General features: G+C 39.5%; 1 protein-coding gene across 3 annotated transcripts in view; it reads right to left on the reverse strand.

Annotated features, from left to right (window-relative positions):
* Nucleotides 1-252: 252 nt before the first annotated feature.
* Nucleotides 253-23,792, reverse strand: part of CEP350 (centrosomal protein 350) — a 154,375-nt gene continuing 130,835 nt past the window's right edge. For all 3 annotated transcript variants that reach the window (XM_045982217.1, XM_045982218.1, XM_045982216.1), the window contains 5 exons: nucleotides 21,203-23,199; nucleotides 19,948-20,355; nucleotides 19,700-19,846; nucleotides 16,800-16,922; nucleotides 253-4,166 (listed from right to left, as the gene is read on the reverse strand). In XM_045982217.1, the coding sequence (XP_045838173.1) occupies nucleotides 4,002-4,166; nucleotides 16,800-16,922; nucleotides 19,700-19,846; nucleotides 19,948-20,355; nucleotides 21,203-23,199 (2,840 nt within the window). In that variant the 3' untranslated portion in view covers nucleotides 253-4,001. The remainder of the gene's footprint in view (nucleotides 4,167-16,799; nucleotides 16,923-19,699; nucleotides 19,847-19,947; nucleotides 20,356-21,202; nucleotides 23,200-23,792) is intronic.

Consider the following 23,792-nt stretch of genomic DNA (forward strand, 5'->3'; position numbering starts at 1 on the left):
AGCACTCGGCACAGTGCTCAGAACGTGAAGGTGTGCTCCCGGATCGCACACACGAGTGACGAACGTCCAGGCTGTTTGGGTGTCTGGGGCGATGGCCTTTATGAGTGGAGGGAACGGCCTCTCCGCTCAGCTCCCCCGACCCCGCGGCCCGAGCGCACGTGCTCTGCGAGCCGGCACGCAACTTCATGGGGACTGGCTTCTGATCTCGGCTCTCGGAAGGTGAAAAAAAGGACACGTGACACAGACTTAATTTATAAATCAGTTTATTTACAGATTTTTATCTTTTCTTAAAGTACATTTCAGTTAACAAATCTATTTACACAGGTATACACGGGAACTCATCCCAGTTATTTTACAGCTCATACTTACAAACCACACCCCAAGTCTTCTGTGCAAAGCTGCACCGGATGGGACTATTGGCTGAAAACGGCCTGATGAGCAGGCTATTTACACATACACAGTAAACGGGTTTGTTTTTCATGTCTGCACAGTACAGTACACACATGGAGGCCAGGCCTCCCAGAGAACGCTTTGCAAATGTGTTTACCGAGAAGGCTTTGCAAAGTCCGGAAGGAAAAGCTATTAAACACAGACAGGTTAATTAAAATGACAGTACCTCCTTTACATCAGTTTACATTGTTTTCTTCACATTTTTATAATACAAAGATATTTTATTGAATTGCTGCACAACCAGTTCAAGATGATTTGTAAACATGTAAATTCCTACAATTTGCATTAAACATCATTGTAGTTTCTATCATTTGCTCTTTGAATTAATGTTTTCTTCACTAGTATTCTTAAGGTAGTAAAAGAAGATGTTAAGTTTTAACTTCTTGCAGAAAAGTTATGAGTCTCTAATGCTGTGCGAGGACACACTTTATTCAAGTATTGCAAAAAGCTAAGGCCACTTTTTTCAAGACAAGAAAGTGAACAAAATTGTTTTTATCAATAGGCCACAACACTCTTATGAGCATGAAATCTCTTTTGAAAGATAATTTCTCAGAGACCAGTAGTCACAGAAGGAATTTTCTTTTCTCTTGGGTAAAAGAAAAACCAATTACCTTCCTTATTAACTACTTTTGAGCTCTTCCCACTTTTCCCTAGAATAAAAATTCCTGTTTAGACCTGAAGAGGGAATCTATACCCTGTACTTGTTTAACCCAGAGGTCAGCACCCTGGGTAGCACAAATTATTTTGGACTCAGAACGAAATCTGAAGCCTCTATGTTGGTTTACTACTAAATTCTGATAGTGCTATTCTAAAAGATATTACTGCTGATGCAAAGATCTTTTTCTTAGAGGAATTATGAAGAAAGTGAAAGGGGATGGGAGCGTGGGGAGAAGGAACAAAGATTAGAAAGAGGGAATATTTAGATTCTTGGTTAAGAGGCAGAGCTTGATTAAAAAGATCCCAATATGGAACGAGTGGCTGGGGATCCACAGTCACCAGTCCTAATGCTAACACTAAACACCTTTTCAATTCTATCCAATAGTTAAAATAATAAGAAATCTGCTAATTATAGATTCCTCTGTTTGCTGCTACCAAACTACGGACAACCATTTCTAACAAGGAGTAAGACGGACTGACTGCTGCCTCTCGGCTAGAGCCCGGGATTCTGAAGACGGGAGACGGCTGGAGCACGAGACGGGGGCCAATATGTGGTCCCGGCCATATCCTCACTACGGAACCCCAAGTCTGGAGAGCCGACTCCACACACTTAAATCTTTTTTTTTTTTTTTTTCCTTTTCTGGAATCATAATGTCATAAAGAGTAAAGATTAATCTTCTTATTAAAAATTGCTTTAGGTCCAAATAATGAGAATGTAGAAAAACAACCTATATTCCTATTATATTATTTTCATATTCACTTATAAAAAATTTATAGCAGCTGTAAAGTTTCAGTATCATAAGGACAATGTAATCCTACAAACAGCCAGAGGGTGTAGACAAGATGTTTTTCTGTCTTCCAAATAACACGAACTAAAAAGAAAGGCCTTTGCTTTTCCTTGGCCAACGTGAGAACAACATCTCCACACTACTGGTTAATAACCCCAAGAAACCCTAGCTTCTCTTAGTCGATCTGCTCATTATGGCTACAAGACTAGAGCTCAACTGCAAAAGCCCAGAAGAAATGCTGGCAATGCATCAATCTGCGCATTTCCCGAGACCCAATCACCACATTTCAGTGCTTTCCTTATTCGTCAAGAGCTATCATACCAGTCATTGTGCAAAATGCAAATATTCCAATGATTATTTCGGCAAGTTTCTCATAATGACAAGATGAAACCAAGGAGGGATGGAAGTGTGCATAGTGAAACATCTGAGACGCAAAGGCAGGTTGGGAGCAAAGATGCAGAAATGAACGAACGTGCACACGTAAAGATTATACCATCTTTGGGGTTTTTCTAATATATTTTGAAGCTGTAACATTCCAGGATATTTGCAAATATGAATCCAGTGGATGGATGTCTTATTATATCATGCTTCTAATCAGGACCTTCAATATTAAGGCATTTACATTCACGCCTAAGATTATCCACATTCTTCTAGATTACTTGAAGAAGGACAGGAGGACTGATTGCGAGAAACCAGTCAAGAAGGCAGGGTACTGAGGTCCCAGAGAGCGTCACATATGCTCTAATGTAGCAGCTGGAGTCTCTATACTTGTTTTCAGGTACAGGTAATAGTTGTGAGAAGCAATGATGCAAGAGAGGCAGAACTGAATTTTACAGTGTCTTGAAATATTTTGTTCCATTCCTGCTACGGCAGGTGATCTTGGAAAAGCTCATCTTCTTTTCACGGAATTAAACTGCCTTCTTCGGTATCTGTATGGGTTTGTTAAAACTGTAGATTTCCTGTGCAAAAGACTATGAACCACAGAAGCTTCAAGACGGAAGTTTTACTATTACAAGAAGAATCTTTCACTTCTGAATAGGGACACACATTTTCAACTTAATAATTTATCTCTGAATAAATTTTAAAATGTTCCATAGCGTAGAACAAGCACACAAACAATAGACAATATCTCTTTGTCTTTGGTGCACACACTCATTTCCTAAATCATTCAAGTAACAGCGTCTCTGACTTCTTGGGGAGAGATGGGAGTTGAAAGTTTGAAGGCCAAAATGAATTATTTCCACTTCTGCCATGCCTGGATGCCTGAGATGGTCCTGAGGATCTGTGACTCTAGGAGCAGCTGGTAGAGGTTCAGAAGGAGTAAGAAAGTGCAGGGAGATAAGAAGGGGTAGAAGAACCAGCCCTGCATCAGTCCTTTGGGTCCAGTCTTCAGTGGGGGGCATTCTTTGTTTTCATGCCCACACAGAGAAAACTAAAAATAATGCAAAGGTTTAAACTTCTTTAGATGGTGCTCAGAAAGCAAGGCTACCATTGATTTCTGTTAACTCGACAGTCCACTTGGTGCTTCTCAACTGCAATAATGGAAGAAAATGGTCTTCAAAAGGAAATGAAATGAATTCCAGAATGTGAAATAGGCACCCGTTCTTAGACTTGCCTATTTGGAAGTGGTGAGGGGTTTAATACTGTTTAGAGACTATCATGTCCATTTATGACTTTCATGGTGCAGACCAGGGTTACTTTTCAAAAAATGGTAGGACGCAGAATTCTATGTACCTCTCCTGCCCGACTTCAGACTCAACGAAGTGTTAGCCTCGTCTCAGCTAAGAGGTAAGTCTGGTGTTTTCAGCCCGCATCTGAGACCCAGTAGGGGTGGTAACAAGAGGTGTAGGATTATACTGTGTGTCAACATCAGGAGTGCAGCCCTGCCCACCGAAAATCACCAACTAATCCCGCAGACAGTCGCTAAAGGCAAAGGCTGTCCTACCAGATATACCGCACTGTCCCATGAACTCCGAACCGGAAGTCTTTTAGGAAAGGTAACAAGTCCAGAAGCACTCTTGCTATGGTGGAGATGGGGTGTGTATCAGGAGGCAGAAAGGCCCAGGACTCATGTTAGCACTCAGTGTTCGGTTTATTTGCAAGCTGTCACACAAGTAGCACTCTCCCCTGTTTCTCCGTGATCTGGTTCAGAACATCAACAGTGTCTCTGATCAAGGTCTCGAAGATCCCGTCAGCGAGTTGCATCTTCACACACAACTCGTCCTCGTCGTAGTTCACCCACTGCGCCTCCTCCTCATGGAGCTCCTGGACCTAGAATTTAAAGAACAGAAAGGTTAGAAAATTACTGTCCCATAAAAGCCAGGAAATTGACTGTATTGATATTATCACTGTATATTCATATTCATCATATTCCCATCCCATTCCCAGGAGAATACAGCCCAAGGCAATTAGAGAAAAAGGTAGTTTATATGATTATCAATACCCCTTTTAAAATTGCAAGAAGTTTGAAAAAAGACTCAACTGATGAATTAAAGTGGCTTCAAATCTGTCAAAATGGAATCTGACAATATTCTAGCATTTTATAGATATTAAGGTTTCCAAGTATGTCGTTATCTGACAATATAGGGCAACATGTGTAAAGATTTAAGGGGGAGAGAAGCATGTAAATTATTAGATATATGGATTTACAAATATAAAATGCATATATCCAAAGAAAATACTGAATGTGATGATAGAGTATTATAAATAAATGAAGTTTAAATATTCATTAGAGTATTTTAAAAAATATATTATTGTTTATTATTTATGGTCTTATTTATTTGTCCAAGATTTTTTGCTTATTTATAATTTTTAAAGAGTGCTCGTAAAAGACACATAAGAGATGTACAGTACACAGTGAGACTGTGTGCGGCACAGAGGCCAGGAGCAGAAAGTGGACTGTAAACCCCGATCTAGTGAGGAATTCAGTGAAGTCAAACTGCAGCGATGGAGGGTCTCTAACCAGAAGTCTAACTTGGCGAAAAAGCCATGTGACCACAAAATGCCAGGCTTGCCCTGATCATAGTCTCATCTCGCAAAAGGTAGAGGAAGCAAAGACGGGAACTGTACTCTGCTTCCCGTTAAGAGCAAATGAGAAGACTCTCGGGAGAGAGAGAGCCCGTGGCCCTGGAAGTCTGAGAGCAAGAGAAGGAAGAACAGCCTTGTTCGACAGGTGACCCTGGCCAGGGCTGACAAATATATGACACCGTGACTGCCACATGCTCTCTCGTGGAGGAGGGTGTTTGAAGGATTTGCCAAGTAGCCATTTCCATTTCCTTTGTTCCCTAATTAATGATCCACGAACAGATACGCCACCAAAAAGGGCTCCATGGTCAAATAAGTTTCAGAAAACCCCACCTGGGAGGTTCACCTTGTACATGAGCTTATTAAATAGCAGTCCACCAGTAAAGAAACTTGTTTAATTCAGAGTTTCTATATTTGATCAAAGAATCATTCTGTATGGATGTGTAAGGAATGTTATTAAGCTACCAAGGAACTGGTGATGTTCTCCTAAAGAATGCTGTAAGCAACAGCCTAATGCAACACTTCTCAAACTGGTTTTGAGGGAGAACCGCGCTCCGGAAAAGCTAACAGGGGTGTTCCCAAAAGCTTTCCTATCCCCATGAATTTTGTCCGAAGTTGCTTTTTAGAGGTTTTCTCCACCTTTAATATTAGACCTTTTCTTTGAGCAAATTCCTCCCCACTGACAAAATTCAGGAAGCACAGTCCTGACGAAATCGTTGGTGGCCTCACAGGAGAATACAGGCTTGGGACAAGATCCGGGGTCTCGGCGCGCAGACGACGGGTCTCACTGCACCGTGTGAGGTTTAGCAAAAGCTTTGCTCCTCCTCAGAGCAAGAACCGCTTTTCTCTCAGCTGGTGAGGACCAACATCATGCTTTCCTTTTTGCTTTGGCCACCCAAAAGCACAAAGCCCAACTTCGAACTGCAACTGTAGCAATCAAGGGGTTCTCACAGCCTGCAGATCTGCCTCCGTTTTCTTCGTTCTCGCTCCTGGAGCCTCTTCTTAGTACACATTTCCCTTGCTCCTACACATGTAGCATACATGTGTGGCAAGTCAATACACAGTATATAAATAAATTACATTAAAAGCCTAATTTTAGACTAATGTAATTTTAGTCTAATGTAATTACATTACATTAAAAAGTCTAACTTCATTTCTTTTATTTTGACAGGGTATGAAGCGGGTAGGAAAGAGAAATGTGGGAAACTAAACGTGGCCAGATTTCAGCAAGCACAGGGCAGGGTCTCCCACCATATCCTTGAAGACAAGATGGGGAAACAGAAATAGGTCAGTTAAATGGATTTGTGCCTTTTTTTTTTTTTTAAAGATTTTATTTATTTATTTGACAAACAGAGATCTCGAGTAGGAAGAGAGGCAGACAGAGAGAGAGGAGGAAGCAGGCTCCCTGCTGAGCAGAGAGCCCGAAGCGGGGCTCGATCCCAGGACCCTGGGATCATGACCTGAGCCGAAGGCAGAGGATTTAACCCACTGAGCCACCCAGGCGCCTCAGATTTGTGTTTTTTTGACTAAAGGACAAAACTACCACCAACCTGCAAGGAAGTTTCTGCCTGAAAGAATCGGGCGCTTTTTCCTCTATGCTCCCAATCTATCTTGCTGGTATTTCATTATTTGGCAACACTGTACTCTATGTTTCCCAGTGACAAGGACAGTGCAAATATAGAATGTGTTAAATATCTGGCGTGTGGATTTTTTAGTGAGCACTAAAAGCTGTCTTTGGCTGTATCCAGTTCATCATTTTTGGCAATGACTTGGATGAATTTTAGAGGTAACACGAGATTGAGAGAGAGAACTATGTTGGAAGAATGCACTCAAAAATGTATTGGTATTATGGACCTTGGGGAGGGTATGTGCTATGGTGAGTGTTGTGAAGTGTGTAAACCTGGCGACTCACAGAACTGTAGCCCTGGGGATAAAAATACATTATATGTTTATAAAAAAAATTTTAAAAAATATATTGGTAACTTGGAACAAAGGGCCAAATTTAAGATGATGATGGAAGAAAAGGATAAGGTCCTGTATTTGGGCCCCCCAAATAACTACAAAAGCCCTCTGGTTTTGAGGTTTTCCCAAGTTTTTCTGAGTCTCATGAGACTCATGTAGTCAAAAAACATATGTGATTATAAGCTGCATTAATGGAAAAAGAGAGGAGACTATATGACTGCGCTAATAAATCAGTACAGGAAATATCACATGGTTAATTCTGAGCAGGGTATCTAAAGGGGGACACTGAAAAACGTAAAGTTGAAAACGCTGAAGGAACTTAAAAATACTATCAGACAAGAGCAGAGAATACCAACATTTAACAGGGAAGGAAAGACTTAGGTAGAACATGAGAGCTGCCTCAAAGGCATGCAGAAAGAATTAAAATTATTATAAAACCTCAAAGCTGTAGAAGTAAGTTCTAATTAGTTATATGAAAACCTTTTTAGGCTTACTATGAGAAAGAACTTTGCAACAGTAAGCAGAAACTCAAGAGCTATCTCGCACCTTATCACATCTCACGCTGAAAAGGAGATTCAGTCACTAGCTGGATGCTTTCACTCCAGGATTTGTCATTTTAAGTGCAATTCTACCTACAGGAGAGAGATTTTCCAAGGCTACTGTGTATAAAGGATATACAAAAGTTGGTCTAACTTCTTGTCATTCATTCCACATGTACACACTTTGAGGATGCACTGCTAAAAATAGTTCGTCATATTCTTAGCTCACCTAAGTTACAAATTCATCGATGTCCTTCTGAAGCAGTAACGGGACGGTGAATGGGAACAGGAGCTGAAAGAAAGATTTCTTTTTTTGGCTAATGGAGGCCTTTCTGTCTAAAAAACATCCTTTATATTTTACTCACCTCAAATAATGCCACAGACACATGGACAGTCAGACTGACTAGGGACCTTCCCGGTCTGAGCAAGGACAGCTCAATTATACATTTTTTTCCCTCTCTGTTTTTCAGTAGGCTCCACACTCAATGTGGAACCCAGTGCAGGGCCTGAACTCACCACCCCGAGATCAGGACCTGAACTCACCACCCCGAGATCAGGACCTGAGCTGGGATCAAGAGTCCCTAAATTATTCTACATGTTTGTACGGAGGAAGTAACTGTGTATCATGAAATGCTGAACACAGTGGTCTATCATGTCACAAGTGCTAAGGTTCCGTGGGAGAGCACCCGCCCCCAGTGCAGACGCCGCCCGCGCCCCCGCAGGAACGCCGCTCTCGCTGCCCCTCCTTGCTCCTCTGCATCATCCCATTATCTCTAGCGAATTGTTCCTATCAGCTTATTTCTTTCACGCTACAAGACCCCTACCTTGTCACCATGACCCCCTCCATCTTTCACTTTACCAAAAAAACTCCTTTGAAATACCCACTTTTGCTCTCACTAATCTCTCATTCCCTCTTGAAAGCGACTGAAACCCAGTGCTGACCTCACACATCCCAGATTACTCACATTAATGTTAAGATCAGTCAAGACCTACATATTGCTAAATGCTACGGTAAATCCTCAGTTCTTATTTTACCTGACCAATTAGCTATAGCCCATGCAGTTCATTCCTCCTTCCTCCTGGAAACGCTTTCACCTGGCTTCCAAGACCCCACACACTCCTGGCTTTCTTCTACCTCACTGGCTGCTCCTTTCTCGTCTCCTTTGTTGGTTCCTCCTCCTCTTCTGAATACTTGAAACACCAGAGTGTGACAGGAATCAGCTGGTGGACCTCCTATTAGTCTGCACTCTCTTGGCCTCGTGGCTTTGACTGCCACCTCCATGTCCACCATCCCCGAATTCCTATCTCCAGCCCAGGTCTCTGGCCTGAGCTCCAGACTCATACATCTAACTGCCTACTCGGTGTCTCCACTTGGATGTTTATCAGACACCCCAACTTCAGTATGTTCAAAACAGAACTCTCGATTTTCCTTTCCAACCTGTTCCTCTCAGTCTTTCTCAAATCAGCAAATGGCAATTCTATCCTTCCAGTTGCTCCCACCAACCCAACGGAGTTGTTCTTACTACGTTTTTTTTTTTTTAAGATTTTATTTATTTGACAGAGAGAGAGAGATCACAAGTAGGCAGAGAGGCAGGCAGGGGTGGCGGGGAAAGCAGGCTCCCTGCTGAGCAGAGAGCCTAATCCCATGACCCGAGCTGAAGGCAGAGGCTTAACCCAGTGAGCCACCCAGGCGCCCATCTTAACTACCTTTCTGTCTCTTACATGTCACATTCAATTTATCAGCAGTTCCGTTGTTCTATTTTGAAAATATGTCAAGAATCTGACCACTTTTCACCATCTCAATACCAGCAAACTGGTTCTGGCCATTGTTATCCCTTGCCTGGATCATTACAACATCCCACTGGTCTCCTTGCCCCCGCCTATGCTACTATCCCTTCAGTCTATTCTCAACACAGCAGCCACAGAGATCCTGTTAAATGTGCGTCACAGCACGTCACGCTTCTGCTGAATCATTAAATGCCAGTCTTATTCAGGGTAAAACCTGTAGTCTTTACAAGGGCCTCTTAGACCCTACATGATTTGGCCCTCTGTGCGCACACACACACACACACCAACACCTCTGAAACATCATCTCCTACTATTTCTGACCCCCTCACTCTGCTCCATACCCAGTGACTTTCCCCCAGTGATCACGGCCCTATTTATCTTTCCAAGAATGTTCTTCCCCTGGATGAGCGCTTGGCTCACTTTGTTTCCCTCAGTCCTTGAAACAAGTGTCATCATCTCAGCAAGACCTCCCCCAGCCATCCTATCTAAAACTGCCACCCCCAATGTTCCCCTTCTGCCTCTCTATATTTAACTTATTTTTCTCATGTATCTGTCTCCCTCAGTACAATGAAAGCTCCTTGCATTTTGTCTGCTTTGTTTCACTCATGTATTCCCAGTGCCCAGAGTATCACACCTGGCACACAGCAGATATATAGGAAATAACCGACTGGATTAATCTGAACTGGCCACAGGTGCTCCCGGGAGCTCAGCGGATCCTTTTCAATAATGCTTTAACAGGCAAATATGTGAAGAGTTTCCTCTAGTTCTTAACTGCTGTGAAGCACAGTATTTATGCATACACACATCAGAGTCCCTTTTCCAATTAAACTGTTTTCACATGATTTAATTCTGTGCTAATAATCTATTCACACAGGACTGCGTGTTGATGAACCAGCGTGATGAAAGAAAAATACTGGAATTGGTTAGAAAATTGTACCCAAAAAACTTGACAATATGGCTGACATACAATATGACCTAGTATAGAAAGACGGAGCCACGACATTCTGGGATTTAAATCTACTAATGTCGTTCGGATCTTCAGGTAGAGGTGACAGTGTCTCCTTGTTCTGAATCAAAGTGCTTTTTTTGAGAATGCTGGACCAGGCACAGGGGCAGATTTAAACTACCATAGTTGAAGGGCACGTACATTTTAAATAAAAAGATGGACTTTTCACAACTTAAACCCAGTATCTTCATAGTTATATATCTCATAGCACCAAGTCAAATTTCTGACCCAAGTTCTAACTGACAGAATTTAGACTCTGGCTGTTGGCAGGCAGGGAGGGTGGGGATCAAGTAAGAAAATGATTGTGTATCAATACAAGTGATTATATTAATAATAACTAGTATTTTTAAGAGCTTCCTATATGCCACTTAGGACACAGAGTACCTCATTTGGTCGTTACAACAACTCTCTGAGGCTGCCACGCTATAGATGGGGAGACCGAGACAGAGAATGACTGACCTAAAGTCACATTGTTAATAAGTGGGAGAGACACGTTTGGAACCTTACAAGAGGTCTGATTCCATAGATCTTGCTCTTAACTGCTAAGCCATGTTTTCTCATTTTAGCATTAATATCCACGGGAACATGTGGAGTTCGATGCATCCAAACTTATTAAATGAGGCTCAGGAAGTTTCAGGGCCTTTAAAAACTTACAATTCTAAGCAAAATTACCAACAATGAAAGCTCTAGAAGAACAATAAAATCCATCAATTTTATAAGAAAAGATGGCTTCATTTTACCTATAGTATTGGGCTGACCAAAATATTAACCGCTGTCTTCTCCTGCTCTTTTAAATTATATCCAAATATTACTTAGAAATAAAATTTGAAAAACTCCTATAGTACATTAAAATAAACCACTACCACCAGCACCGGCAGCAAACAGTAGAGTAAGATAATGCAAAAAAACCTCTTATATAAACACAGAAATACTGGATAAAATATAACAAAAAATATTTGTAATGCATAAAGAAATCTTGAGCAAAGAGGAAAATCTTAAGTACTGGAACAAATAGAAATTTGAAGGAGCAGCAACTGTTACATCTACTTAGTGGAGGAATTAAGAGTGATGAAAGAGAGAACAGGGCCAAAGGTATGTCCAGAAAATTGCCACAAGGAACCGGAGACTTGGGGAGAGGAAACATTCTAAGAGACAATAGCTGAGAATTTTCCAGAATTCAGTAAAGATATGAATCCATAGATTTAATAAGCACAGTGAATCCAAAGCAGGAAAAAGAAGAAATCCACATCTAGACATATCCAGAGAAACTGTAAAATGAACACACAACAATCTTCAACAGAAACCAAGCAGAAAAGACAGATTCCCCCTAAAGGACTGTCGGCAGATTTCTCAAGACCAACAACAGATGTCAGATTACAATAAAAAAGTACCTTCAAAGAACTATCATCCTAGAATTCAATATTTATGTAAACTGTAATCCAAGAGTAAGAGCGGAAATAAAGCATTTGCAGACAAAGAGCTTACATTAAATTAGTGCGATTAATGAACTAATTCCAAGTATGTACAGTTCAGAAACTGGACTAAATTAAAGAGGGGGATGCAGAAACCAGTTTCTGTCCTGTTTTCGAATTTCGAAATATTTCATGATTAAACGCGCAAAAGAGTGCCTGCTTTGACAGCACATATACTAAACATGCGAGAGATTCAGAATAGCCAGTAAACAGGTAAAAAATTAACCATGTTAATGACAAAATTAGAGCAGAATGAGCTCATTCTTTCGGTAAAGATTTAAAAATCGGTAAACAGCCAGTACTGGCAAAGGCGAGAACCTCCACTCTTGTATCGTGCTAGTGAGTATGTATAACTGGTACAACCTTTTTGGAGAAGAATTTGACCACACATACAGAAGCCTTAACATTCGGCATACACTTTTAATCAGCAATTCTATTTCTAGGAGTTTATCCTAGGAAATTATTGGAAAAAAGTGCAAAGATCTCATGCTGCAAGATGTTTATTACAATACTGTTTAAAAGAGCAAAAAAAAATTACTGACTGGTTAAATAATGGTACATCCATTCAATGGATTACTGTATTTCCAGGAAAACAAAATGGTATAAAGTTATTAAAAGTGATATAAAATAGAGGACCATTTAGTGACAAGATAAAAAAAAGTTCATTTTATTAAGAAAAAAGAATCAGATCACGATAAAGAGATTATCTCATTTGTTTAAAAAAATTCTTTGTCTAAATAAGACCGTACATCAAAATATTAAAAGTCATCTAGATGATGAGATTATCATGATTTTCTTTTGATTTATCAGTATTTTCTAAAATGATCTTGATTATTTTATAATAAACATTCTTCTTTTGTACTAGGGGAAAAACTTTTGGTTCACATGTTATAAAATGTTGTTTCGAGGGGCGCCTCGGTGGCCCAGTTGGTTAGGCGGCTGGCTCTTGGTTTCTGCTCAGGTCTGATCCTGAGATCGAGCCCTGCCACAGGCTCAGCACTCAGCACGGAGTGTGCTTAAGTTTCTCCCTTCCTCTGCTTCTGGCCCTCCTCCCATGCTGGCATGTGCGACGTGTGCTCTCTCTCTCTCTAAAATAAACAAATCTTTTAAAAAACTGTTGTTTTGAATTTCAATCTCTCTGAAGTGCAAAAACATCAAGATCTCCAAATGCGAGGCTGGCTAAGTCTAATTGTGGGAGGGAAGTTTATTTAGTATTTCTTAATAATTAACTCAAGGAGCTAATAGTACCATTTAGCTGCATATTAAGAAGAGTGGGGGAAAAACTCCTGAAACAAGTTACATAGGCCCAGGTCTCTCTGTAGGAAGGTGGAAAGTATTTTATGACCAGCAAAGGGGATATTCACGTAATATATGCATTCCTATTTCCCAACTCCGAGATCTCTTGAATTGTTACACACAGATGTCACCCTCACCCAAGCTATAATAATCTTATACAAGCAAAAGTAATTTTTTTAATTTGAGAGTTTTCCGAGAACTGCTGGAGAGACAGATGTTACTGTTTAAGTGACCCCATCTGGCACCACCGGAAGCCTCTGCCACCCAAACACAGTATATTGGTCGGTAGGTCCAACACAGAGCCACAAACCAATCTGCTTATTGTTCACTTGTGAGATACATTACTTGTCACTTCTGATTAATAATTCAAGTTAGAAGATGCCTCCATATTGCTGCCTCCCGCTCCAGTGTATTTATTCCTTTCACTATTACGATGCCATTTCTATAACGTGTGAAGGCAAAGCTGTCTGCAACTAGCTAGAGGCCATGTGCAGTAGGCCCTCACTCTCCGTGTCATTTTCAACTGGCACACGATGCTAGTTTCCTCATTTACTTTGACACGTACTCAAAAGAAACTTAGCTAAGAAGGTTTGCTTTAAAAAACAGCCACCTTCGCCATATAAGCTATATCCTTCTAGCTGGTCTGTTTTCCACCACACACTTAGTTCTTTTGAAGCATCTCCTTGGGGAGGTAGAGATATATAGACATAGATACATTTTTAAGAATTTTTTTTTATTGGGGGGAGGGGCAGAGGGAGAGGGAAAGAGAGAATCACAAGCCAACTCCCCACTGAGCAGTGGACCTGACAAGGGGCTCGATCCCACAACTCTGAGATCATGACCTGAGCTGCAATCAAGAGTCAAATACTTAACCCAGGCGCCCCACTCTCCCAGCATTTTTAAAACTGGAAATCTGATCTTGTAATTTTTCTTTCTTAAACTCCTTGCTTTTACGGTAAGATCCAAAATCCTTAACATGGCTTACAAAGCACTGGAGAATACAGACTCTGCCTCTCCAGCTTTACCTTATGTCACCCCAACCACTAACATTTCAGCTCAAATTATGCTCCTCCTCATTTCAGGACTTGGCGAATGTGGTTTGCTCCCCCTGAACTGCTCTTTGATCTTAGAATTCAGGTGATGCTTATTCATCTTGAAGATCTTAGATCAAATGTCCTCAGGGAAGCCTGCCCTGACCATCCTCATTCGATCACTTTCCTCTGGTTTATGCTTTTACAACAGCTCCCATTCCTCTATTTTTATCGTTGAATTTAGAATTACACATGTGTGTGAATTATGTATCAATGGCTAGTTTCTGGCAGCAAAAAGCCATGAAGGTAGGCTCTACTCCTGTCTTGCTTACTACTGTCACGCCAGCCCTTCACTAGTGCAGTTCTCGACTCGAATGTGTACACTGAGATGATTTATAGAGGATGTGATCAGTTTAACTGATAGAAGGAAAAACGAAATTTTTTTTTTTTTTTTAAGATTTTATTTATTTATTTGACAGAGACAGACCAACAAGAGAGGGAACACAAGCAGGGGGAGAGGGATAGGGGGAAGCAGGCCTCCTGCTGAGCAGAGTACCTGATGCAAGGCTCGATCCCTGGGTCCTGGGAGCATGACCTGAGCTGAAGGCAGAAGCTTAATGACTGAGCCACCCAGGCACCCCTCTCTTTCTTTCTTTTTTTTTTTTTTTTTAAGATTTTATTTATTAATTTGACAGCGAGAGAGACACAGTGAGAGAGGGAACACAAGCAGGGGGAATGGGAGAGGGAGAAGCAGGCTTCCTGCTGAGCAGGGAGACTGATGTGGGGCTCAATCCCAGGACCCTGGGATCATGACCTGAGCCAAAGGCAGACGCTTAACAAGATGTTAACTGCAATCTACCAGTACAATTATTAAGAGGATTAAATGGATGTATAGAAGAGGTCCCTGTATATAACTCAGTAAATATTAGTTTTCATTTTGTCATCATTATTATCCAGAGCTTTAGCTGGGTAGTATTTATTCCATTTTGCGCTATCTTTTTTAGCATTAGAAAAATGTTTATCAAGGTGTTCTGGCTTGGTGGATTAAGCACCTGACTCGTGATCTCAACTCAGAGCACCCTAAATGAATGTTTCTTGACATAGTTTTTTCATCTTTTTTTTTTTTTTTTTAAAGATTTTATTTATTTGAGGGGCACCTGGGTGGTTCAGTTGGTTAAGTGTCTGCCTTTGGCTCAGGTCATGATCTCAGGGTCCTGGGATCAAGCCCCAGGTCTGGGTCTGTGCCCAGCAGGGAAACTGCTTCTCCCTCTCCTTGTGCCCCTCCCCACCCACCACTTGTGCTCTCAAATAAATAAAATCTTTTTTTTTTTTTTAAGAATTTATTTATGTATTTATTTGAATGACAGACAGAGCATTAGCAGGGGGAGGGGCAGACGGAGAGGGGCAAGTGACTCCCCATTGAGCAGGGAGCCCCAGGCAGGGCTAACTCTAGGATCCTGAGCTCATGACCTGAGCCAAAGGCATACACTTAACCAACTGAGCCACCCAGGTGCCCCTGATATGCTTTCTTAATTACTAAAGAAGTGCTGGAAGTAAAATTATGGAAATTAACCATAACTCAAACTTTAAGCCACTGTTGGAATAGGAGAACAAGTTCCTATTCTTGAGACGCAAGGATCTACAAAGAACTAGTTGGTTAAAATCTTGGCTCTCATTTGCTGGACAAGTCATTTAATATCTTTGAGTCTAAACTTCCTCATTTATAAAACAGAGTAACAGGAGTCCTTCCTACCTCATATAATTACTATGTTTTATAGTTTGCCACTCTTTTCATGCATGAAAAAAGCCTGAAAAGGAACAGCAAGCTATAAAATACTAAATAAATGTTTATCTAGTGTAGCTGTTACTGAGCAAATGAAGCAATGGGAAGGCATATACTTGGGGAAAATGGGTTAATTTAAGTATTACACTCATTTTCATTACATGAATATAAATATAAACAAGACAAAGTCCAGAATGAAAATGTTTGGAGATAAAACCTGAATGAAGTAACGAGTTTCCTAAAGTTTGCAATTAGTTAACGTTCTGTTATGGAAGAAAGACTATTTTTCCTTTCCTTTTTCTTTCTTTTTTGTTTGACACAGTTTTCTTTTCTTTCTTTTTTTTTTTTTAAAGGCTGAGCATGGAGCCTAATCCAGGGCTTGAATTTACAACCCCGAGATTAAGACCTGAGTTGAGATCACGAGTCAGGTGCTTAATCCACCAAGCCAGAACACCTTGATAAACATTTTTCTAATGCTAAAAAAGATATCACAAAATGGAATAAATACTATCCAGCTAAAGCTCTGGATAATAATGATGACAAAATGAAAACTAATATTTACCGAGTTATATACAGGGACCTCTTCTATACATCCATTTAATCCTCTTAATAATTGTACTGGTAGATTGCAGACAGGGAGATGAGACATAAAGAGGTTAGACAATTTGTCCAAGATTATGCACCAGGTAGGTGGCAGAAAAGGGATTTAAACTCGGGCAATCTGGACCCAGAATCTACACTGGTATCTTTTTATGAGAGAGAGAAGGTGAATGAGAAAGAGAGGGAGAGAGAATCTGAAGAAGACTTCACACTGAGCACAGAGCCTGACACTGGGCTCGACCCCACAACTGCGAGACCATGACCTGAGCAGAAAAACCAAGAGTTGGATGCTTAACCTACTGAGCTACCCAGGCACCCCCTTCCCCTTCTTTTTAGACTCAAAATACATCTCGATTTTAGAAGAGATAATCAAAATAAAAATATTTCAGTTATATGCACTGACCAGGATATGATCCACTCGATCTCTTTTCTTTCTTCCAAATTTCATCATTTTCTGCCAATCTGTTTTGTGGTTTGGCTCCTTTTTAAGACTAAACAACTTGAGTACTTCTGTGGCTATGAAGTTCTGTGAAAATAAGAGGAGGGAATGAAACACAACCAACTAAGTTCCTGGGAATTAGTGCTCCTAACGGAGATTTATGCTAAGAATATGGTATTTACAATAAAAAAAAATCACAACAAATTCTTCCATTTACTGTTCTGCTTAGCATTTTGAAGACAAAAGCATTCCAAATGCTCACACTTTATTCACTTAAAGAATTTTTGTTTTTACACAACACACAAAAGTAAAACCCACTGATGAATCTGCAAAGAAAAATCACTTTAGAGTCCCCTCTACCCAAGAACCCATCATCAGCTAACTTCAAGCTGGCAAAACTACTAAAGGAAGCATAAAATAAATCTCTGCACCTGAAAAAAATCCTGTATAAATGTTGGAAACAATGCCATGTGAGCCAAGTACAGGCTTTGGCTAGGACAGTTTATTTTGAAGCACCATAACTGAGTATGTTGAATTAAAAAAATACTAATCAACACTTCAGTATAAAAAGCATGATAATTTTAGTATCAATCTTTAAACTATCACCCGTAAAAAAAACTTTACAAAATGCCATTTGAATATTGAAATTGGTGGGCAGCATCATTGTGTGTTATATGCATTCTGATGACTATTGATATATATATTCTGTATCTTATTTCAACTAATTTGTTCTTTGTTATTTACAAAATAATTTGGGTTTTTAGTACTTTTTATGGTTGTTCTGCTAAAAAACAATGTTCCTAATGGGGGAAAAGATACATTTATGATTCAGAATCATTTGAGAAGATTCTCCAACCAATGTGTCCCCAAACTCTACCACCCTCTCTCTCAAGGATGTAGCAACTCTGGAGGGCTGAAAGAATGCAGTACACCGTGTTTTGAAAAAGCTCCCCAGGAGGTTCTGATACTCCATTTCTCAAAGTTGAAAATAATTTTAAAGTCTTTTTTTTTTTTTAATGAATCAAATTAATCTTTGCAAACTTTTTTTGGGGGGGGGGTATTACTTACTCCAATTTAAGCTAGGGTCAGCAAACTTCAGTAAAGGGCCAGACTATAAAAATTTTAGGCTTTGTGGGCCATGTGGTCTCTGTCACAACTACTCAACTCTGCTGTTACAGCAGGAAGGCAGCCATAGACCATATTTAAACAACTGGGTGTGGCTGTGGTCCAATAAAACTTCATTTATAGAAACAGGTGGTAGGCTGCATTTGGTCTGTGGGCCATAGCTTGCTGAACTTCGATGTAAGCATACATTGTATCTCATAAACATCTGTTGATGTTCTATAAGTACAAAATATTTTCAAAAGCTCTCTATAGTTAATACTGTATTGTATATTTGAAAGTTGCTGCAACAGATCTTAAAATTTTTCATCACACAAAAAAATTTGAAACTATATGTGATGATGGATGTTGACTAGACTTGTTATGGTGACCTTTTCATAACAGATACAAATATCAAATCACTACACTGTAGAGCTGAAATTAACATGATGTTATACGTTAATTATATTTGAATAAAAAAAGACTAAATTGTTTAGGCAATGCCTCCACATTATATATCAGAATATTATGTATGTTCTTTACTGTATTTTAATAGACCACATATACTCCTCGATAACTAAGAAAATCCAGCAGTAAGGTGAGTACAGGGGACCCCTGAACAACATGGGTCCACATATACACGGATTTTTTTCAATGAATACATAACAGTGCCAGAAATGTATTTTCTCTTCCTTAAGATTTTCTTAATAACATTTCTTTTCCCTAGCTTACTTTATTTTAAGAATACAGTATATAATATATATACAAAATATGTGTTAACTATGTTATTGGTAAGCTTTCTGGTAGGCTACTCTGGTAGCTAAAGATTTTCAGTTGAGTAGGGGGTTGGCATCCCTAACCACCAACAATGTTCAAGGATCAACTATAGTTGGAGGTATGCTAGCTATAGGGAAAATGAGCTTTCCGTGATCAAATAAAGTCTGGAAAACACAACTCCAGAGCCTTGCTACTCAGAGTGGTTCTAGGGTCAACAGCATTCGTATCACTCAGGAGCCTGTTAAAAACACAGAATCTCGAGTCCTACTCCAGACCTGCTGAGTAAGAATCTCCATTTTAACAAAATCCCCAGATAAGTCATATTCACATTATCATTTGAGAAGCACTGCACTGGAAATATAACCTTTGATATATTAAAGAAACATGTGAACAGGCAGATATTTCCACCAATATGACTCTGAAGTCTTGTTGGGAGTCACTGTAACTTCAGGGCACTCAATCTTTTCAGGGACTTCTTAGAAACAAATACTATATTTTATATATCATATTACTATCCCACATATTTCAAAGCCACATTACTAATTCGAAACCTCCAAAATCAAAGATGAAACGGTTAACATCTGTCTAGGGCTGGCATGTTTGATATATGACATGTTTTCAGGTATATTCTTAGAATACCTATCTCTAAATTGCCAAAAATTTACCTAAAACTCCAGTGAATCACAATAAGTTATCTCCCTATTTCCTAATTTTTTCTTAAGCATTATAAACTATGTATATATAGGAAATGACTGTTCAAATTATGCTTTGCAAAATCCTGAGGATTCAGGATTCCTTCTCCCCCATCCCTCCACTGCTTATGGATTCAGTGAATCAACAAACATTTATTTAATACCCCCTATGCGACAGGCCTTGAGGACAGAGGGTGAATAAAACATTAGGGCACCTGCTTTTATGGCATTTATAGATCTGCATAAATGAAGAGCAAGTCAAACAAAGGAGATACTCTCTAGTTTGCAGTTTACCTTGATTTCATCAAGGTTATTTGGGTTCTTTACTCGTCGGAAATAACTGGAGTTGATCCTACATGGCTTCATCCAGACAGGCTGATTTAAGTTGGGATCCTCTGCAAATATTTCCTCAAAAATCTCTTTTGTTAAGTCAAAAACCGCCTTGATAGAGAAAAATAAAACAATACAAAATGGCTAAGAATCCAAATTTCAGACAATGGAGATAAATTTAAAAGTTAAAATTATCCTTCCATGTTACACACCTGTTTGTAGACCCTTTTACTAGTGCTTTCTAAATCTAGACCCTTACTGGCACAGCCAAGCAGCTTTGTAGGAATGCTAATGCTATGAAGATCGTGACCTAATTCTTTCCATTTCCAGAGTTCTTCTGCTGCACTATGCACAAGAATTTCTACTTCCTCTGTAGTATGTGGGACTGCCAACAGTGTTTCACACGGCTTCTGGGGAGCTCTTTTAGGTTCTGCCATTAAAGGTACAATTGTTTCTTCCGCCTTATTTTTGGGGATCTTGTGAGAAGAGCTCAAACCGAAGTCTTCATCAAACCAGTCTTGATCATCTCCTAACACGCTCAGGAACTCCCGGCTGATCTCAAGTTCGGCAAGTCTCTTCGCAAGTTCTTCCTGCCCACTGGCACCAAATACTGGACTCTCCTACAGAAATGGAACCATTCAAATACAGCACTATTTAGTGACCTCAGATCACTCATTTGGGTTTGTTTGTTTTTTTTAAAAGATAAACCAAATATATTATTTATATTTTATTATTTCTCTATAAGCAAAACATTATGGTGACTACTAATCAACAATTTAAGAAGAAACTATCCTATTTCCCATAATTGTGCTTACATAAGACTTAAAATTGAAATTTATAAAATGTTTATTGATTGTTTTTTTCTTTTTGAATCATCACTATTTTGTTTCTGAGGGACTCTTTTGTCTGTGGGGTATGGAAATCTTATAGGAAATTTCTCACCTTTTGTGATGATTATCTGGCTCAAGTTACTCAAAATCATTACTTTTGTTCAACTGTCCATGGGTAACCTAAGTAAGCTGATGGTCTGAGTATATGTCATAGTGGATATATTTCAGTTTTACCAGAATCAACATCACAGCTGGTAACATCCATAGGGTAACTGAGTAGCTAGGTAGACAAATAATTTCATAGACAAAAAAGGAACTGGATTGAGAGCCACTAGGAAGCTCCATGGAATAAATCTGTTCAGTGAATCTGGAAGGGACGCGAACCTGTGGAGAGCACCTGAGGGTCACCAATCCAGCATAATGCTGCTAGTGTTTGTGACAACCCTATAGTGACCACTCATGACATAACAGAGGACAATTATACTTCAGACAGAAAAACAGCAACAAGGCCTTTCAGAACTAGTACATGATTTTTATCTAATAAATAACATCGCAAAAAAACCTATCAGGAGCTACAGAATTAAAATGCGCTACAAAGATAAAGTTAATTGACATTCTGTCTAGATAAAATACTTACAGGCCTGGGGCATATATCTGGTGAAGAAATCTCTTCTTTTTCATCTTCCAATTCAGACCTTAAGAAGCAAGCTGGAACACTTGATGACTGTTCCTCAAGATTTGGGGATAGGGCTTGGGGTGGTACTTTCTTTTGATCATCATCAAGAAGCTCCTGATTGCTAAGCTGGATTTTCTCATTCCTAGCTTTTTTGATTTCTTGTAGTTGACTGACCGTGTCCTTCACAAAGACTGTTAGTAAACTGTCTGTCAGTAAGCTGACTTTTTCTAGCTGTTGCTTTGACTTTTCTCCCTCACTTTGTGATGACCTCAGCTGGGCTTCCAATTGGTTCTTTTCTCTCGTTAAAAGATCCAGAAGCGGAGTAGAAAGCTTTTCTGACACCTCGGGATATAGGTTCTCTTCCTTTTCTGTAAACTGCTCTTGCTTCTTTAACTCTTCAGAAAAGTTCTTATCGAAAATATCACCTTCTACAGCAATGGAAACCTTTTCTGTGGCAGGAGAAACAAGGTCTTTGTTTTCCTTTGAGCAGATCAGTGAATCCACCAAAGACTGCTGGTGAATATGGGTTTCAAGTACCCCAGAAATGTCCTGAATGTTGTCTGTTTCTATTTTAAGGCTTCTATCAAGTGAGGCTTCTATATCATGCATATTAGGTAGAGAGTTCTCATCAAAATACTCAACTGCTTCCTTTACTCTATCAAACTTCGAATCCACTATATCTTTCTGTTCGTGATTACAGTACTGATACTGTCCATCTGAGTAAGACTCTTCATCTTCATTTATGTCTACATAGTCCTCAAAGTTTTCTGGAATGTGAGATATTTTTTGAGGAGGAGCAAAAATACCATGTTTCTCTTTGCACACAAAGTATACAATGCCATCATACGTTCCATTGTTATTTCCTTCAGCTTTATCCAACTCCACTCCAGCCCAAAATCCTTTAGCAAAACTAGTCACACCTTTGAATCGAAGAGTTCCTGGCTGAACATTGCCAATCAACACCCTATCACCAATGTGGAAATTATGTAACTCATCTGCCACAGAAACTGAAACGAAGGAAGGGGATTCCATAACTCCCTGCTCATGCTCTACATCACCGCGCTCCTTACTTTTCATAAGCTCAGTAGGGGACTTGAGTTCCAACAGCCTCTCTGAGTGGATACTGCTATGAACAGAAAGGCTTTTCTCACTGAGGCACTCACTGATTTCATCATCACTGCCAAAGCTAATGGCTCTACTTGTCGAGTTCCCGGTTGGCTGTGATTTGTCTCTGCAAGACCGAGAGTCTTTCCTGAGTGACAACAAAGATGACACCTGGAAGTCATCTTTGTACAATTCAGCTGAAATGTCTTTCTTAAAAGAAGACACTTCAAAATCTTCAGAGTATGATATTTCTTTAGGAGCAAAAAGATGTTCTAACAAAGACAAGTCCCTTTCCTTTATATTCTTTTGCTCCGGAATGTCTTTTTCTGATTGGATGTTTGGACTATGATCCATATCTGGATCTGAATCTTTCTCTTTCAACTCCTTTCTATGAAGATTTTCAATGGCTAATCTAACTAAGTCTTTCTGAACATTTACAGAATCTAAAGGAAGATCTTTCCTTGAGAGAATTTCAGATGAATCTCCCTGTTCCAGGTCCAGTTTCAGTAAGACATCAGACTTCCCGGATTGTTTCGAACAGGCATCTTCAATCACACTTGCCTCCAGTTTTGTATAGTCTACTTCTTGTATCTCTGATTTTTGACTAGAGTCTTCTTGGACATCTGACACATCCAGAATTCTATTAGGGGCATTCAATTCTTTGAGAAGAGGTAATGAAGGTACATTTTCTAGAGAATCTCCAGATTCTGCTCTGGTTCTCCTGGATGATCTAAGAATTGGAGATGAAGTATGAAAATGCTCTTCTGTCTGTCTATCCAATTCAATCACTCTCTTTGCATACGCAGATAAAGACCTTTCTGATACCGATCTCTCAGAACCTGCCAATGCAGCATCTTAAAGGAAAAGAAAAAATCATTATCAAAATTATTTAATTATCTCTTTCAATGTCTAGAACCAAAGGCTAAATAAAAGCCAAATCTTTATGAGGAAAAAACTCTGGTCAATAACTATAACCTGTTTTGTTTACTATAAAAGTAAGTTTTTCCTTTAAGAGAACATATTGTACCAACAATAACCAGAACATGTAAGAATGACTAAAAATTTAAAGTTTGAAATAATCTCTTAAATGTCATCTTAACTTATAAAGTGAAGAAAAATGGCTCTAAGTTTATGAAGACATTGATTTGCACGATCATCCTGAAATCATGCAAAACCAGAATTGTATGATGGATATTACATACATACTTCATATAGAAAAACAATGAAGGAAGGACAAATATACTTCTATATATACTTCGAGAAGAATGGATTTTCCTGGAGACTTCAACTAAGCTCTCAGATGTAAAAAAACACAAAAAAGAAAACTATTTCTGCAAATAAAGCATTTTTAAATAAAGATTTATTTATGTGGGGAGGAGAGAGAGAACTCAAGTTGGGGGAGGGGCAGAGAGAGAGAGACAATCCTTAAGCCGACTCCCTGCTGAGC

This window comes from Meles meles, chromosome 17, assembly GCF_922984935.1.
Source record: "Meles meles chromosome 17, mMelMel3.1 paternal haplotype, whole genome shotgun sequence".
Lineage (NCBI taxonomy): Eukaryota > Metazoa > Chordata > Mammalia > Carnivora > Mustelidae > Meles > Meles meles.